General features: G+C 39.2%; 1 protein-coding gene across 5 annotated transcripts in view; it reads right to left on the bottom strand.

The window, feature by feature from the left end:
- Positions 1–19439, bottom strand: part of dachd (dachshund d) — a 152385-nt gene that overhangs the window by 29213 nt on the left and 103733 nt on the right. For 2 of the 5 annotated variants that reach the window (XM_038302385.1, XM_038302381.1), the window contains exons 4-6: positions 9290–9462; positions 9044–9188; positions 8799–8930 (exon numbers count right to left, since the gene is read on the bottom strand). In XM_038302385.1, coding sequence (XP_038158313.1) covers positions 8799–8930; positions 9044–9188; positions 9290–9462 — 450 coding nt within the window. The remainder of the gene's footprint in view (positions 1–8798; positions 8931–9043; positions 9189–9289; positions 9463–19439) is intronic. The other 3 variants (XM_038302384.1, XM_038302382.1, XM_038302383.1) reach the window with 3 other exon arrangements.

The raw sequence follows: 19439 nt of genomic DNA, 5'->3' as shown, positions 1-19439 counted from the left end.
TTGACCTCCGGTGTCCAGCCCCGTTTATCGACAGCAGAATCTCTGAGATTAAACCGGCCTTGACAATCGATTTGCTATTTTGCCCAAATCATTCGTATTTCAGGAAGGGATCATTTGTACTGTACCCCCCGCCCAACACACAGACACAAGGTAATCCGTCTGACCCGCTAATCATCAAACTATTTCTCTCTTCTCTTTGTTTCAGCTCTCCTTTGTTTAGCATTTACTAATTCATTACAGCAGCTTCTACTACAGCTTAACTTAGACGCTGTCTGGGGAATCCTGTTTCCATCCGATAGCGGCATGCTCTCCAACAAGGATGCGCCACCGAAATATGCACCCGACAACACAAAACACATGCCAATTACATATTGATAATTAAGCATTCAAACAAACAAACAGAGGAAATCCCACATAATCATCGGGTTTTAATAGAACAAGTTTGAGCTCGGTGTGCTTGGCCAGATAGCCTGCTGCCTGATCAGAGCTCTGTTGCGTTTTTACAGAGAGGAGGGGAGGGAAGGAGGGTTGGGGGGGGGGGACAGACAGACACATTGGTGTCATTGCCTGGCATTGCAAACCTACAGGGAACGCCTGCACCGCGTTGCTGCTGCTGAACGAATGTCGACCAAGCCTGGCGCTAATCCAGCCTCGGATATGCTGAGCTGCTTTTTAAATGGAGATGAAAGGACAAAGGCGGAAACGGGGAAGTGTAAACTTTAAAAAGGCCCCAGCTTAAGGAGCCCCCCTCGCTCTGTAAACTCCCTGGCATGGAAGCTCCCGAAAAAGAGGGAGAAAAAAAAAAAGTAATGCAAATCCATTAGCAGAGTCCTGTTTTCACAGTCATAAAAATACTTAAGGGGTTTAAAACCAGGAGAGAGACGTGTTAAACGTGTGGAAATCTGTTTTGATAACATTATTCGTAACAGTGGCTTTGCGCCGCGTGAATTAATAACACTTCATTTACAGACGGAAAGAAAGCCGGCATGGTATTTCCAGTTAAAGAGATTAATTTTTAAAGACCTAATTGACAGGCTGGGGTTAGGAAGGATAAGCAACAGAGTATAAGGCTGCAGCTGCAAAGTCAAGGTGACTGCAATACTCAGAAAAAGAAAAAGAGAAAGGCTTTCAACAAGCAGAATAGAGAGCAGAGAGGGAGGGAGAGGAGAGAATTAGTCCTCAAGCACTTTTTACCCCTCCACCCCCTATTCTTCGCTCTTTATTAGCAATGATTTACTTTCTCAGTGAAAGGATATAAAAGCTCAAGTATAGCAGCGTAATTATCGCAGAGTGAAAATTTAAAGGTTTGACTCACAATGTCCTCAAGTTAGCCCACAGACTTGCTGGGTGATAAGAGCGTCTGGGTTCGGGGCTCGGCGTCCAATTGGTTGTTTTATGGGGCTTTGCCGAGGAGGAGCACACAAAAAGCAAGTCTGTAAACATGATGGACTGTAGAGAACGGCTATACTAGGGCCCCCATGTTTACCTTGGCAGAGCCAGGCCCTGGCAATGTCGGGCAGCGTCACTTAATTACTGTTTACATGTAAATATTAAGTTATACAAACAACCCTGCCGAATGTCTCCGAAAAAATACAGAAATACAAATTCAGGGTCAACCTTATCTGTCTGCAACAGTTGCCACGGATGCGAGGAAGGGGATTGTTTTGAATCGCAAATTTGTTGCATTGTACATAATCTTCATAATTGCTAAATACTGTTGTCCAAGGGCATTCAGGTAAATACGTCGCCATCATCTGCATAATAGCAGATGCTCAGATATGTAAAACATGTCTTGGGTTCTTGAGGGGGAAAAAAAGAAAAACACAAAGAATGCAAAGAGGTGTTTTGTTCAAAAACAGATTCGACCAGTGATCTTGAATGTCTCCAGTCAAGACAAGAGAGTTGATCGCTTTGATTGCGGACCGCCGTTTTTCTGGCAGTCCGGACCAACTGCAAAGCACCGGTGCCTGAGGTGCAGCTCTGGTATGGCTGAGTAAAGCACTTGTTCATTTGCAGTGAAGGGTAACATGAAACAGGCCTCAGCCTCTCTGATGGACAGGGAGATTTCACCTTCGCCAGTGAATGATAATGCATTATTAAATTTGCCTCTCTGCTCACTAGATACACTTAGCTGACCACAGCATATTTATCTCCCCATCCGAGGCTCACATCTTGGCAGGAGAAAGCATTCTGTCACTTTTGAGGCATTTCAAAGATTAAAAAGAACCTCTCTCTTTTCAACGTCCCTAAAAGCATCCTCCCTCGTTTTTTTTCTTCTTCAGTGAAATGTGATTAGTGGAAGATGGTGTCACGCAATGGAACATTCATGAGGGGGAGAACAAATATCCAAATGAACTCCCCATGTCCTCGAGGAATAGCTCCTCTCTGCACCATCAGCAATCTCTGTCTCTCTCACATGATGCTGGGGTGGGGAAGGAAATTTGATTGATCCTCTATTGAATTATTTTTTTGCACTCTTTCATTTCAACGGGACGCACTGACAAGTTGTTTGATCATAAAGCATTATTGTCTGCCAAGTCACATTTCAGGGTTGTGATGGCTAATGATCTTGCCTCCTGACTTAGGGGAAAGTCAGGTAGTCAGCATGTGTTTGAAGCTCGCAACGCCAAGGACATTGGGAGGACTGAGCAAAACACGGCTACATTAAAGTGAGAAAGATGAAGAGAAGGAGCTCCAGTCGAACACGTGGAACTTTTAATGATACTGTACGGAGGTGCCGTCAATGTCAGGGAAATATTTACGTTGCAATATTGATGCCAGAAGTTTTACCTGACCCAAAGTCCCCCGACCCTCCCTTTTCATCACTATGACTGCATATGCAAAGAAGGAACAGAACAAAGACTACAAAGGCTAAAAATCCCTCTTTTTGGTCTTTTTCATCTTTTCTTTTACAACTTTACCCCCCCCCCCCGTCTTTATGTGAGCCCGTCAGTGTCCACAGTTCCTTTACTCAGAGCTGATCTTCGTCCAGTAGATTGTACCCTGGGACCACACAGAGCAGCAGCATTAAAGCTTATCAGCTGGACATGTACAGACAGGGGTAAATTACCTCTGTCCACTGTGGTCGCACTAGTGCATCATGGATCAGAGACAAAGAGCAGCTATTAAAGGATGCGCCTCTAGGTGACATAATACACCAAAGCATTCCATCCAAGCTTTAAAGGACATCACAGATGTATCTCCTGTTGGGCCAACAAGTGTAGATAACATCCACAAGGAAAGAGCCAATATCACATTTCCAATGATTCTTCCGCTTTTAAAAGTATGGGTTACAGAATCAGTTTACATACAGTTGTTTCCTCTGACTGTCCTGTCAGGTCTTTTTTATCTCATTGTTATAGAAACATTTAACTAGATCTTTTTTTTTTTTTTTTTTTTTTTTTTTACTGAAGCATAAACACATAAAAAAGGAAAATCAACCCTTTTACTTAAGTACATAATTTACATTTTATGAAATTATTGTTTTAACAAAATCCCTACTTACACACTATAATATTTCCTATAGAATAAATCACCAAATATACTTACAGGTGCTGGTCATAAAATTAGAATATCATGAAAAAGTAGATTGATTTCAGTAATTCCATTTAAAAAGTGAAACTTGTATATTATATTCATACATTACATACAAACTCATATATTTCAGATGTTTATTTTGTTTAATTTTGATGATTACAAATGACGACAAATGAAAATCTCAAATTCATCATATCAGAAAATTAGAATATTACTGAAGACCAATAAAAACAAAGGATTTATAGAAATGTTGGCCAACTGAAAAGTATGAACATGAAAAGTATGAGCATGTACAGCACTCAGTATTTAGTTGGGCCTCCTTTGGCCTGTATTACTGCAGCAATGCGGCGTGGCATGGAGTCGATCAGTCTGTGGCACTGCTCAGGTGTTATGATAGCCCAGGTTGCTCTAATAGTGGCTTTTAGCTCTTCTGAATTGTTGGGTCTGGTGTATTGCATCTTCTTCTTCACAATACCCCATAGATTTTCTATGGGGTTAAGGTCAGGAGAGTTTGCTGGCCAATTAAGAACAGGGATACCATGGTCCTTCAACCAGGTACTGGTAGCTTTGGCACTGTGTGCAGGTGCCAAGTCCTGTTGGAAAATGAAATCTGCATCTCCAAAAAGTTGATCAGCTGCAGGAAGCATGAAGTGCTCTAAAACTTCCTGGTATGTGGCTGCGTTGACCCTGGACCTCAGAAAACACAATGGACCAACACCAGCAGATGACATGGCACCCCAAACCATCACTGACTGTGGAAACTTTACACTGGACTTCAAGCAACGTGGATGAAGTGCCTCTCTTCTTTTCCTCCAGACTCTGGGACCTTGATTTCCAAAGGAAATGCAAAATTTACTTTCATCAGAGAACATGACTTTGGACCACTCACCAGCAGTCCAGTCCTGTTTCTCTTTAGCCCAGGCAAGACGCTTCTGACGCTGTCTGTGGTTCAAGAGTGGCTTGATACAAGGAATGCGACAGCAGAAACCCATGTCTTTCATACATCTGTGTGTGGTGGTTCTTGAAGCACTCACTCCAGCTGCAGTCCACTCTTTGTGAATCTCCCCCACATTTTTGAATGGGTTTTGTTTCACAATCCTCTCCAGGGTGCGGTTATCTCTCTTGCTTGTACACTTTTTTCGACCACATCTTTTCCTTCCCTTCGCCTCTCTATTAATGTGCTTGGACACTGAGCTCTGTGAACAGCCAGCCTCTTTAGCGATGACCTTTTGTGTCTTGCCCTCCTTGTGCAAGGTGTCGATGGTCGTCTTTTGGACAACTGTCAAGTCAGCAGTCTTCCCCATGATTGTGTAGCCTATAGAACTAGACTGAAAGACCATTTAAAGGCTTTTGCAGGTGGTTTGAGTTAATTAGCTGATTAGAGTGTGGCACCAGGGGCCATCAATTTTGAACCTTTTCACAATATTCTAATTTTCTGATATGATGAATTTGAGATTTTCATTTGTTGTCATTTGTAATCATCAAAATTAAACAAAATAAACATCTGAAATATATGAGTTTGTATGTAATGTATGAATATAATATACAAGTTTCACTTTTTAAATGGAATTACTGAAATCAATCTACTTTTTCATGATATTCTAATTTTATGACCAGCACCTGTATATTACAGTTTTCAGATACTATGTATTTATAAATTCATACAACTTTATAAAGATTTCAGCTCTTTTTGGCACTTGGAATGAAAAGAAAGGCATTTAAGGAAGAATTTAGAAAAAAGTATATCGCCATCTGTCTGAACTGTTTCCCACCACAGACAGTGAGGTTTATGATAAGGAAGAAAAAAAGTGGGGTTACCAATCTCTATAACAACCATTAGAAACTTTAGAATACCAAATAGTTGTTAAGGAGTAAAAAGCCTTTTCAGGCCTACTAAAAAAAACTAAAACATGTGGTCCTTGTTTAAGTTTACATGAATTCTGACTAGAACAATCTGCTTTGGTTGCATGAGGTACAGAAAAGGTGACTAAATAGACTAGATATCAATATTTAGAAAATCTCCAACAGTACAGGATATGTGTTGCTGCAGACTTTAATTTCTTAAAATACTGCAAGGTTTTACATTAAATTCTGCTGACTCCTCCGAAAGTCCTAGATCCAAAGTCTATAGAAAACCTGCTGCAACTGAAGAAAATTGAGATCATCCAGGGCAACCTCATGAGGAATGGTACAACAACCCTATGTCTGTCCATTCTCACCTAATAAAAGATATTAGTGGCTAAATGTTTATTAAAAGGGTTGGACTAAGTATTACAGGCATAATGTGACACAATTATGCTCTGCTGTTTAATTTTATTTCCTCACTGGGTGCATTTGAAAAAAATAATACAGTGAGATTATACTATAAAAAAATGTATTAAGGATTTCTCTACTTGCTTTCCAGGATTGCCAACATTAATGCAATGGTATTATAGAAACTCCTTCTATTCATCATACATGCAGTGCATATGGCTTGCGTTTTAAACACCTTTTCCCAGAGGAAATCCGGCGATATCCAGTGTTTGTTGTCCAAAGAGTGACTTTACAGCCAAAAAGGCTTCCGAACCTTTCAAATTTTCCCCTTGTTTGTCAGCTACCTGCTGTTTCACTAGACAGAGGCTTGTCGGAAGTTATCACCGCAGACTTGCCTTTTCAAACAATTCAATTAGTCACTTGTAAGGCAACATTTAGGAGCCTGCTTGCCTTTTTTTTACCCCTCTGTCACACATTCTCTTAGCTCCTTTTTTTTCCTTTCCAGGCAAAATTTGGATGGAAAAAGGACCCAGGTTTTAACAGAAAGAAAACACCATCTGGTTATTCTCAACCGAGCGACACAAGTTTAGAAATGGTCCTTTTCCTATTCAACAACAAACAGCCTTTGTCCTTCATCAGCAGAGACGGCATGAAAAAGAAGAGACACGATCACAGGATATGAGCGATGAGACATTATAGCGACTGTCTCGGAGGTGTCTGGCTATTTAAATAGTCTCCATATGAGCCGAGGCTCTGCATCCTTCCTCTGCACCCGCCGAGCTCTCTTCTAAGAGTGCATTGCAAGAGATTAATTTAATGCTCTGCCAGGATCATAAAGATCAAACAAGTGGAGAGATATCATTAAACCACTGGAATGTTATCTCATTTATCTAAACAAACCGATGCGATGAACAAGCCTAATTAAAAAAGCTCACCATAAACAAAGCTGCGGATGGTGAGGCCCTTTTTTCCCTCTTTAACAGTGCAGCACATTTATTTTATTAATCTAATGCATCGTGTATCATATCATTACAGTTCAATATTTCTATCATTAATTTTATTCCCTTCACTTAAAGCTTTTATTGGAATTACTTTGGTTATTAGTTGGTTCTAATGTATTGGTTACCTCTGTATCTTGCAGCTACAATCTCTCTTATCTCGCTGCATAAACCTGTGCATGTTATTCAAATTGCCTCATTTATTATGATAGCTTCCTCATGTAAATTGTGCTGACTGCTCGCCCTTGCACAGTCCTCATTAGACTAATGAAAACCTTCAAACGAAAAAACTAAACAACCTGCCAAATAAAGGTCCGGGGTTATTATGAAAATTACAACTGTTGGAGCCGGGAGAAGCTCTCTTCATTAATTCATGCTCAGCAAATTGGTAACTAATTTAGTTGCACTCCTCTGCATTAATGGGTTATTTTATAAAAATGTTTTTCCACAGCCAGAGACCTCTGGTGCGCACTCCGGAGAGCTCAGAATCCTAATCAAGTCCGGCGACATATTAGGAATTGACAATCTGAACGATAATACAGCGGGTGTTTGTGAGCAGACGCACACAGGTCAACTAGCTAGAACAGCCGGGGATTGTGTGTTGGGTCATTTGCTGTTTTTCTGTTGATGTTTTTTTTTTTTCTTTTCTAGCACTGCAGAGAAATGACTGTCATTTTTACTGATTATCCTGGTATGGAGAATGCACTTCAGCTGAGATTTGAGAAAACATTCAGCAGATTGCAGGTACTTGGTTAAACACCCTTCTCCTGGCTTTGTTTGCCTTCCTCTTTTGTTCTTGCGAATCTCCTCTCCCTCTTTTCACACCCGTTCACACACAGTTAGATGGTTTGTGACCTATAAATTCAGCTCATGATCCTGCTAATTATTACTATTCACTGCTTCACACCCCGTGTGTGAAGGTCTAACACGGATCCTCACGTCAGCCCGGCCATCAGGGAGCATACAGTCCGATGATTTCCACAGTGGTTTTAAAATCATTATCAGCTGCATCACGCAGAACAACACAGTGAGCCAACTGGGAATATTGAAATCTATTATTTGCTTCAATTTGTAATTAATCTACAGTGCTTAGAAATGTTTATATCTGGATGGTCTAATTGCTTTTAACAAAATAATGAAATAAAAACAATACATTGAAGAAAAAAGGCTTTTCCTCCTCTTTTGTTCCCTTGAAATTCAGTTAAGTAAGTCGTTAGTTTCAAAAGTCATAGTTATTCTACAAATACAAACATTTGAACCAGAATGAATTGATTTGGTCAGATGAGACAAAGTTTAAACTTTTGGGCACCAAACACATGATTCTGGCATGAAACAAAATATGCAGATTGTGCAGGATGTGTTTAGTACCTTTAGGCCCACTGTTAGGTACGGTGGAAGATCTATTAGACTGGGGGTCTGTCTCTTTCAAAGGTATTTGAAACCTTTTTAGATAAGCTTGTACTGTTTATTCTTTTTTATTTCACATTTTTGTTATTTTGTTATTCCTTTATTATTGTTGTTAAGACAAAAGAATAATCTTGAAGAATTTGCAGTAGTTCTAATTACTTTTTACACAAATAATTACAAATGATTAAACTAACCGGATCATGGATAATTTAGTAGGGATATCTTTTTTATTAATATTTGGACTGTGATAGGAACCTGGAATACAAGTAAAAAACTAATAAAAACGTCCCATAGGGAGGCCCTGGCTGGGTTTTTGATGTTGGATCTCATGCTTTGTGTTATGAACAGATGGTGGAGCCGTCATGTGTAACTTAAAGTCAGCGGTTTTTGTCAGTAAAGATTGAGCTTTCAGCAACCAATGCTCCAAGGGGTTTGAAACACAGGATGAATATGTGGAAAAGCGCCTTATGTTACCTGGTAATGGAACCGTAATGCTCTGGGCCTGTTATTCAAAGACCCTGCGGAAACTGTCACAAGGCATGACAACCACAGTGGTAGATGACATTCCTAAGTCACAGTTTTTGCTAATAAAGTTTAACTTACCTTTGTCAGCATGCATCCTTTTCACTTCATGGCTCATGTCATGGGCCAGGTCGCCCTCTTTTGGCCCAGGGGCGATGTTGGGGGACAGGCCTAGAAGGGCTTGGTTCATTGACAGCCCATTGTGGTGTGCTGCTGCAGAAAGATCACAAAGTTATAAAAAAGAACATGTATAACCAACTAAAGCCTGAAAAAAAAAAAAAAATCACTTCTTTTTATGGTATATTGCTATGTTTTAGGTAACTTACGTATCCTGTCTGAAGAGCTTTCTGTGTGGGCTGGGGAGCTGGACACGCTGCTGCTGCGGTGGGATGATGGGTGACTACCAGGCCTTCTGTTGTCATCTAAGGAAGGAGCAGGGGATGGACTGTCTGGCACACGTTCCTGCAACCCCAGCATCCACAAACATACAAATCCAAAATAAAAATCTGATGCAGATGAAGACTAAAACCACAATATGTGGTAAAAAAAAAAATCTTTGTTTTAAAATTTACCTTTATAACAGAAGTGACCATTCTAGAAGGCAGACTCTGGCCCTGGGCTGCAGCAGCCATATTCGCAATGGTGCTGAGGTGGTTCATCTGGCTCATCGCCATGGTGACAGAGGCTGGGGGCAGGCTGACTGGGATCAGTGGGTGTGGCATCATCATGAAGGGGAGTTCCAGACCTGAGACACATGAAGAGGCTGTTGGTTACTCAATGATGCATATCATGAGTGAGATAGTCACAGGGGAGGATCTAGTGGTGCTCTGGCAGAAAAAACTCCACACATGCTGAAGGTAATTAAGCTGTCAGCTTTGAGACACCTTTTAAAAGTGGTGTCCAATGACAGTAAAGCTTTACAATATAAAGGTGGCTTATGTCCACTGCAATGTATGGTAGAGGATCTCTGATGCTGTGGGCTTCCTAGACTTTGAAAGGCCAGGAGAAACTTGTTAAAACTCATGTTTGATGGGACTTAATCTCTGCACTGCCATTCATCGTTAAAAGCTTTAAAGAGCACCTAATGTCCAGTCTTATAAGTAGGGTTATGCTCCGGGACAGTTTTTTTTTCAGAAAGCTGTTGGAACCATGTAAAACTGTTAAAACCTAACAACGCCATCAAACTGAATAAGCATGGATAAATTTCAGCTAATTACTGCATGTCATGTTAACAGGGTACATAGTAGTAGTTTACTGTATATTAATAATAAATACTGCTTTGATAATAATATTAAAGGAAATGGGGATGGGGATGAAATTTTATAAACTGATATTTACAGTTAATATACATAACTTATTCAACAGTGAATAAAAAACAGGCACATTATGGAAATTGGCCCAATATTTACATGAAAAAATATCTCTTTAAAAACAAGGGCAATCTTAAAAGCCATTACCCAAATGACTTGCTAAATGTGCAAATGACACATACTGTTAGACTACAGTGTGGCAATGACTTCAGGCCAATTATCCCCATACCAGGGGTATAGAAACAGACCAAAAAGGGTTTAGATCGCACACTGAAAGGATTTTCATTTCCTTTCATATGTGCACAAATTAATCCATTACAAAGTACAAGATATCTTACAAATATTTTAAATTATTCATCTGCTGCCTGGCATTTGTCGCCCTAATTGGGAAAAACTGAAGACATTAGCAGTGTGAGAATGTAAAGAATGTCTATTAAAGAAACCATACGGGGGATAAGGAGCTAGTCAAACAGCCCTGTACTTGTGCTTGTGAGCGGCTTAATGAAAACAAGGCGACTTTCAAAGGACGCGAGAGCAGACAGAAGGTCAAAGCTAGGTGTCTGTGCCTCCCCGCTCAACCATCGCACCCTTCTCTCCTTCCCCTCCTCGGCTCTTCTCTGGGACTTTGAACTGAGGGGGATCAAAAGTGACTGAAAAACATTTTGGTCTCGTTCCTCCACCACTCAGAGGCTTCTCCTCAAAACTGTTTGAAAGAAAAAAAGAAAACAACCTCATAGATGCTACTGGATCTGATTGAGCCTCCTTGTTGATTTTTTTTTTTTCACTCCTTTTTTTCTGCCCTTCTTTGGCAGCCCTGTTCAAGGTAAAAAATAAAAAGAAAGAAAAAACTAACAAAAAAGACAGAAAGTAAAGAAAAGCAGCATGAAAGAAAAAAACATGATAGCGCACTTCAGAACGCCGTCCACAAAACAACTCCAGTTATTTTTTGTACCAAACATCAGTAGCCAAAGGGCAAGGAGATCTGCATGGCAAAGCCTCTAAAGAGAAGGACACTGGTTTAAAAATGAAAGGACATGAGAAGTACTACTCTCTGTCATTCCACCTCCTTCCAAAAGAAGCATTGATTTCCATAAGAAAGATAGCATGCAGTTTCTCAGTGGTGAGTATTCCCAAACAATATAGAGCAAAAGGGGGAGATTAAAGAGAGGCGGAAGCCAAGCAGCACCTTGTAGCAGCGCCTCCGCCGAAACTCAGACTGAATCAATTACCGCTCAGCAGGCTAAGCTCAATTAAAAAACACCACAGAGGGCCCTGATTGTGCGGGTACTTACTGCAGGACAACATGGTATGGTCTCAGCTACCTATCAGGCTTTCAAGGCCACTCAAAGGCCAGAGTGAAGAGACTTATTTTGCCTTTGAGGTGGATGTATTACATCCATTCAATCAGGCACTGCGACTCCCATTAGGAAAGATTTTCAACTTATTAAAAAGTAATGGAAAAGCCACTGAAAATAACACAAAGGTGCTCTCTTCTACTGTAATAACTTTCCTCAACTTTATCTCCGTGTCATTCCTCATACTTGACGGCATATGAAATCTCACATCTCCACCTGACTGAAGGCCTTTTGCAAAAAAAAACAAACACAGGACCTCTGTTTGCTCTAAAGAAGGGGTATTAGTCTCGCTTTCAGCACCAACCCAGCCCCTTTCTTGTCACCTCTTCCCAAAGCGGTGTTTCTCTCATAAAGACCCATTCAAGCTGCAGCAAGAGAATGTGCCACAAACTTAACAAGGCTCCGCCAAATCCTTTAGTTTGTGAGTGAAAAGCGCCAGGTGAGGAGGAGATTCATTTATCCATGAAATCCGGTGTTTTTCTTGCCACAACATTGAGTGTCATTTATATTTAGGATCCTTCTTTTTGTGCTGTAGTCTCAAAGCAGGCTTTTCTTTTTCCCTTCTAAAGAAATTAACAAACGTAATCCTATATATGTTATTAGCACCCCAAATAAAAGCCATGTTTAAAATAATTCAGAGAGAAAAAGATGCAATATAATTTAAGACCTTGTTAAGGAGAACTTGACCCTAGATTAACTTTCATAAACTGTATTAATCTGGCCTCAAAAAGTTATAAGAAATTTACATTCAAATTGTAAATGTAATTTATTTTTCATTTGTCCCCCTAGGATGAAAGTAGTATTCTCTACAAACCAATCATTCTTATCCATCAACAACATATTGGTTGAGCTATTCTTTCAAAACTAGAGCAGTGGCAATTTCTCATTGAATTTTAGGGAGGTTACACCTTTTATAAAAATTTATAAAATAAATTTTATGAAAGTATCAGTGAAATATGCATTGATAAATTTTAAAAATGTAGTCATTAAACTGAATTAAATGTGTGCTAAATGCGCTCATTTTTATAAGTATCTTGACTAGAACTCAGCCGTTGAGCTCGCTCTAGGAAGCTATCTCCCCTCTGCTCATGAACAGTCTCTGAGAAATTCCAGTTGAAGCTTGAGCCTCTGTGCATTGAAGCAACCAGCTAGAGAGTGGAGACTGATTGGATAATGTGCAAAACCCCTCACTTCCAGTGAGGCTAAGCCTTTTATAGGGTCTATGGATCAGGGGGCGGGTCATGAAGCTGACTGCTCGATGCTGATTGGCCAAACAAGCTAAAAGATTTGACTAAAATGGGACAGACAGATGGGAGGGTTTTTTTGATGAAAGAGGAAAAATAATTCACTCAGAACACCCCTCTTGTACTGAACTCTTACTAAGGTCTTGACTTTATTATTTCTGAGTGCTTCGCAACAGCTTTTTTAACCTATTGTAGAACCATAAATAATCTGTACAATAACAAGGAAGCCGAAGCATTCTTCAAACCTATTTCCAAATCACCTTACTGAGGCTAAGTTATTTTCACTTTTCTTCAATTTAGCTGCTCCGTGTACCAGTCTCTCCTGACTTGGCAACTCTTTGAAGGGGGATTGGGTTGGGGAGGAGAGGTCTGTTCGATTCCTTTGATGTTCCAATTATACACAGTAGGTGTCGTTATTACTTTTGTAACATATAGGTCCTTTTAGGGTGTTTTTTAATCTTTCTATGCAAATCTTGACATTTTTGTTCTGCAACACATGAGCTAAACCTATCTAAGTGATGACCTCCATGTGTTGAAAAATGGCTACTAAAGTGGAATGTTCCTATTGGTTGAAACAGTAAAACAGTAAAATGTATACATCATAGCCCAGGTTTATACTTAAACCTGGGCTATGATGTATACATTGTAGTTTAATCTACCTTGGAACTAACTGGAAAGTTGTAATCTCCGAGGTGATAACGTCCCAACGTCCTGCTTCTGGATGAAAATATTTCTACTTGTTTTATAAGGCTACTGTGGCCTACTGTGTGTCCAGCCATAACAATGACAACCATACAGTTTCATGTGGTATTACCAGGTTCAAATGGAACACAACATAAACTTAAGACACATGCAGGTGAAGCAAATCCGGGGTTGGAATTGCCATCGCTTATTGATAGGACTTTTAGGTGAGCATTTGCGTAGCATTTTTTATTTTAGCTTATTAAATTATTTAGTCCCACTATACCACATCCCCGCTTAACCACCTCCACTCATCACCATACTTGGCTATGCCCTTAACACATGGTGGCATTTTTAGAACATTTTCTTGGATTGAGGTTAGGGTTTTACATCTGCTTTAGTTACAGTACACTTTAAGACCATTTTAAATAAAATTTGAAGCATTGTATCATGACATACAGAATACAGACAACATTCTGCATAGATGAATAGTCAAATCTCTCTCTCTGTATGCTTAAGCCACATAAGATATGCTGTCCTACTAGCAAAACACAGCTGTACTTGTAAAACAGGGGTGTCAAAAAGGGTGCTCCTGCTGATTTTGCTTAGCACCATTCTTTCCTAACACTTCTTAATATTTTCACCGCCTCTGAATAATTCACTAAACCTAAAGGTTGTATTCTAAATTTAAAATTTGTAGGTGTTAAATTATGCAACCGCAATGAAGAAAAGGTTTATTTTAAGCTTCTGGTCTCTGATATTAAAGTTTGGACTTGATTAGCTGAATTCTAACAACATTCACCCTCCCTATATTCTCAGCCCACCATCTCGCCTGTAGGGCATAAACAATGTATTTGTAGTAATTTACCTGAAGTAAGCCTGAGGGAGCCCACAAAGGTGAACTCCTATTTACCATCATTAAAACTACAAATCGCTTAATACCAATTTAAACAGCTCAGCTATTATGTTGTGCCGTGCTTTGTGAGTTCATGCATGGATAAGCAAAGATCCGAATCGCAAAGGATGTATTGGATGAATTAAAACCGCCCTGAGTACCAGTATGAATAAAAAGCTGTTACATCAGACCTTTTTGAAACTTCCAGTTGTTTAACATAAATACACCTGGACAGATAAATGATTAAATGTTTTAATAGATAGAAAAACAATAGCTTTTTTTATTTTGACATATCTTAAAGTCCTTTTTTTAGTGGTTGAGCTTCATGAAAACACATCCTCAGCCCTGCTGGCTATATAAACCTATAGAGGGAAATAAGGGGAAAAGGAACTAAGCCTCTGTCATTGAAAATGGTATGAGAAAGCAAGCACCCCCCCACCCCCAGCCTTAACTCTGCTGTGGACAGATTTCCCCTGACCAAAATTAAACTAGCTCCTACTTGGCACTTTATTATCTCTTCAACTGAATGATTTATTGTTTGTGGAGAGAAAGAAGCAAAGAGAGAGAACAGGAAGATTACATTTCCAGCTAAAGCTCAGGCCTGATCTAGTTTTTCCCCCCTTCTGTCCAGGAAAAAAGCTCCCGACAAACAATAATGTCAGCTGTAATTGATCGGAGGTCGCTGGCTGGGCCTGCAGTAAAAGCGCACTATTTAAGCGACAATCTGCCCCACGCTCTTCAGACGCTGGCTAATGAAGCTGTCTGTCTGGGCTATTTACCTTCTCTTAAATGGAAGGGGAGAGATGTACTGTAAGAGACAGGGCTGGAGAGGATCTGCCTCTCGCTCCTGTGAAATAGGACCTGCACATGCCTCAGGAATGTATAATTGGTTGCCGCAGCCAAACCCGGGGATTCGGTGCTAATTAAATGACTTGTTTAAAGCCTATCTTTCTTTGTTTGGGAGGCTCAGGGCTTCAGAACAATGCATTGTAAATGCTGTTGTCAAACAAACATTCTCGGTTATCCTTTGATTGGAACTGAACAGGACAAAGGGCTGATTTACTCAATGCTAAGCCTCTATTTTTTATGCTGCTGAATATTGTTGTTTCTTTTTTTTTCTCTTCTGATCTGTCAAAAGCAACAGCAACAACCCAGTCAAGCAGCTAAATGGAGTGATTCTCTGCACAATGCAGTCTACTGCAGCAAAACAATCTCAGCTTTTCTGCTAATTGCTCTTGTAAAATGCCCCCATGTTGTGCGTGATTTTCGCCTATAAAGGCAAGGCAGGGTTGCAGGGTCTTTGTAGTGGTCGTACTGAAAATTTGAAGACTTAGTCCGCAAAAAAGGAAATGAACAGGTAATGAAAAAGTTTCAGAGGGCTTGGGGCAGAGTGTGGAATACTTGTTGAGCACCCCATATATGTTGGCTGTAGTCTAAGACACAGACGTCTAGTGTTTAATTTCTGACCTTGAGACCTTTGCTGCACATCTACCCTCTTTCCGTCTCTCCTAATTTTGGTTCTAATAACTGTCAATAAAGGTAACAAGCAGTGAAAAAAAGCCATTTTACTCTTGCAACAAGCTGTTGATTCTCTTATTCTAAACACTTATTTTGAAGTAGGAAAGGAAGTCGTTAATGTTGTACACCACAGTGTCATTCATACATTTCAGAATAATTGGTGTGGCACTATCTAACTGTTAACTATCTTATGATCTTGGTATCTTCTTTCCTTGTTGTTTTTCGTTTTTTTTTTTTTTTTATAAATATAAACTGCATTAAAAAAAAACTTAATGGTAGAAATACATCAGGGATTTACATGCATCTTGTCATGTTGGCTGATCCCCTTTACAATTCTAAGGATTGTTCAAAAAATATAAAGTGCATTTATTTTTGGGTATTTTTATAGTAACTGAAAAAATAAGTAATCAGAGAGTTTGGCAAAAAGTCAAGTTGTGTTGTGATAAATATCAAATAATGCCCTTTATTTGACAAAACCAACAACAGGTTTTTACGTACTTTTAAAAATAAAAGAGAACAAAATTTTGATACTAATTCCTTTTTTTTTTCTTTTTACATCCCCATCCTGGCCTGTATGAAGGACCAACTCTGCCATATTTAAAAATAAATACAGAAATAAATTAATGCTCAATAAATGTATAAGCATACAATTAATTGCCAACAAAAAAGTGAGACATAAATGTATATAACTCTTAATTAGCTTCTTTATTTATTTGCTTTTGTAATATTTACCTTATTTATTTTTCTGTCCTTTATAATCTTCAACTTTATTTTTTTATTACTTATATTTTTAAGTATTTATTTATGTGCATGTTATTATATTTTTGTCTGTTTTATTCTTCCTTTGTATTTTTTTTACCTTAGTTATTTCTTCGCCGCTGTTTATTTCTCTCTGCCTTTTTACATTTCTCTATGCATTTCTATCTCATTATGCAAATGAGGAGGGGGTGTGTCCTAGAGAGTCAACTTCTGCTCATTGGTTGGCTTAGCGGCCCATCTTCTTAACTCACAGAGCTCAGAGTACTAAGTTAAATGTTCTCTTTTCTGTTGCTGTTGTTCAATAAAAGTACGTTTTAAGATAATTTGAGGCGAGAACCTTATACTTTTAAGCATCACCATATGACCCATTCACAGATTTAATGCGTAATTTAAAAGAAAATGTGACGAACTTGAGAGGACCGTGGCAACCAGCGGAGCTCCGAAGCTGACGGCAGCCAGGTCTATAGCCAGGCTATGATGGCGATTTTTTGTTGTATTTGGCAAAGTTTGGCAAAGTCCCTACTCAAGTTCTAATGACTTCAGACTCGACATCAGACTCTCCTCCTGTAGATTCGACCGATGTAGTAAAATGCTAACCAACATGCTTCACACACGGCTATGCCGAGAGAGGGCCGCTGCAGATGGGCTGTGGTCGGACCTGGCTGCCGTCAGCTTCGGAGCTCCGCTGGTGCCGCTGTCCTCTCAAGTTCGTCACATTTTCTTTTAAATTACGCATTAAATCTGTGAATGGGCCATATGGTGATGCTTGAAAGTATAAGGTTCTCGCCTCAAATGATCTTAAAACGTACTTTTATTGAACAACAGCAACAGAAAAGAGAACATTTAACTTAGTACTCTGAGCTCTGTGAGTTAAGAAGATGGACAGCCAAGCCAACCAATGAGCAGAAGTTGACTCTCTAGGACACACCCCCTCCTCATTTGCATAATGAGATAGAAATGCATACAGAAATGTAAAAAGGGCATAGAGAAATGTAAAAAGGGCATAGAGAAATGTAAAAAGGGCATAGAGAAATGTAAAAAGGGCAGAGAGAAATAAACAGCGGCGAAGAAATAACTAAGGTAAAAAAATACAAAGGAAGAATAAAACAGACAAAAATATAATAACATGCACATAAATAAATACTTAAAAATATAAGTAATTAAAAAATAAAGTTGAAGATTATAAAGGACAGAAAAATAAATAAGGTAAATATTACAAAGGCAAATAAATAAAGAAGCTAATTAACAGTTATATACATTTATGTCTCACTTTTTTGTTGGCAATTAATTGTATGCTTATACATTTATTGAGCATTTATTTATTTCTGTATTTATTTTTAAATATGGCAGAGTTGGTCCTTCATAGGCCTGGACTACATCACAGAAGTTAATGAAATAGCTTTCCATACCAGGGCTCCCTTCACATGGCATGACTGTGTTGGAAACCTGTGTAATCTGTGCTGTTGAGTTTAACATAGTTCCTGTCTAGCTAAACTCAACTGTTGTCACTAATGGCAGATGTTTAAAAACACATCTTGTGATTTTTTAAATCTGCTATTTCTGGAATAAATTCTGCAAACCTAAAATAACCTTGATATAATCTCCTGGGTATCTTAGGTAGCATATTTTTCCGTACTATGTCAGTAGTAGTATTTAATTGAACTGATCCTGATTTGATTTCGGAACTAAAATGGAGCAACATTTTTAAAACATTTATAACTTGTTGTTCTTGTGAACTAAATATACTGTCTAGACCTATCTCTTAGGCTAAATGTATAACCCTAATGTAATCCCTAATGTTAATTCAGACTGAAGATCTGGGCTACGAGAAGTGGAAGAATTTCTGTAATCTGTGAATCGATAAAGTCAGAACCTCCATAAATATGCTGTTGAAAATCATAAAGACAAAGTGCCCAGAAACATCCCTTCTAACACAATCATAGAAGGAGTACACACACTATTGCAAATACGGGGGGGAAAAAAAGAAAAAAAGAAATCCAGACATACACAGATGGCAGGTTCAGTCAAGGCTGGTGAGTCCTGTTTCTCATTAAAACGCAGGGGGAGAAAAGGTATGGCGCTTTGATGTAGCCACCCACAACCCTTCAGTGTCATTGAATGAAACTTTGAAGCTTTTTGTGTTTACACAGTTAACGTGGATAATAAAGCAAACATCTTGCCTTTGTTAAATACCTGCTCTCAGCTCGTGCGGATGCGCTCGCCGCCCGTGACATGAAACATACAACATAAAAAGAACACATCATCTCCGCAACAAAGATTGGTAAATATGAAAACACTCTGAAACAGCGAGGCTGTACAGATGATTGCCGGCCAGACGTGGAAACACATGCCAACAATATGCTTTACATTCAAAGAGCCGCAGGGACTGGATACATCTCAGCTTTATTCACATCAACCAATGAAATGACTTCCAACATGAAAGATAGTAAAAAAACAAAGATACACTTATTTCATTCAGGTGGGTGAAAATTTATTGCCAAGATGCCGCGTGTAACGCTGCAAAAAGCTTGATTAAAAAAAAAACATTTCTGATTTGATGAGGGAAAATAATTGCTTCCCAACGCAAACCCACCCGAGTGTAACATGTGCTGAAAATTATCAAGGAGACAGGCAGAGGTGTTTGTCCTTAAAGTGTATTAAAAACTAAAAAAACTCAATGGCAGGCAACTTTTATGGGATAATTTAAATCCTCTGCTCTGATGGCGCGCATTCCTTACGAAAATTGAGAGATCAATCATCTCCGTGACAGATCTGTTGTGAAAGAAGTTCTTCCTGTCTTTTGAAGAGAAAATGCTAAACATGTTTGCTCCACCAGTCACCCCCCTCCTGTCCTCCTAGCGAACATCCCTGTTTCAGCTGTCTATTTGTCTCTTTGCTGAAAATGTTAACGAACGGAGCAATAATCAGGCCATATGCTTGCATGTGGCAAATCTCATTAC

The sequence above is a fragment of the Cyprinodon tularosa genome, unplaced genomic scaffold (assembly GCF_016077235.1).
Source record: "Cyprinodon tularosa strain WSP-4 unplaced genomic scaffold, ASM1607723v1 ctg49, whole genome shotgun sequence".
Lineage (NCBI taxonomy): Eukaryota > Metazoa > Chordata > Actinopteri > Cyprinodontiformes > Cyprinodontidae > Cyprinodon > Cyprinodon tularosa.
This window is presented reverse-complemented; position numbering and strand designations above follow the sequence as displayed.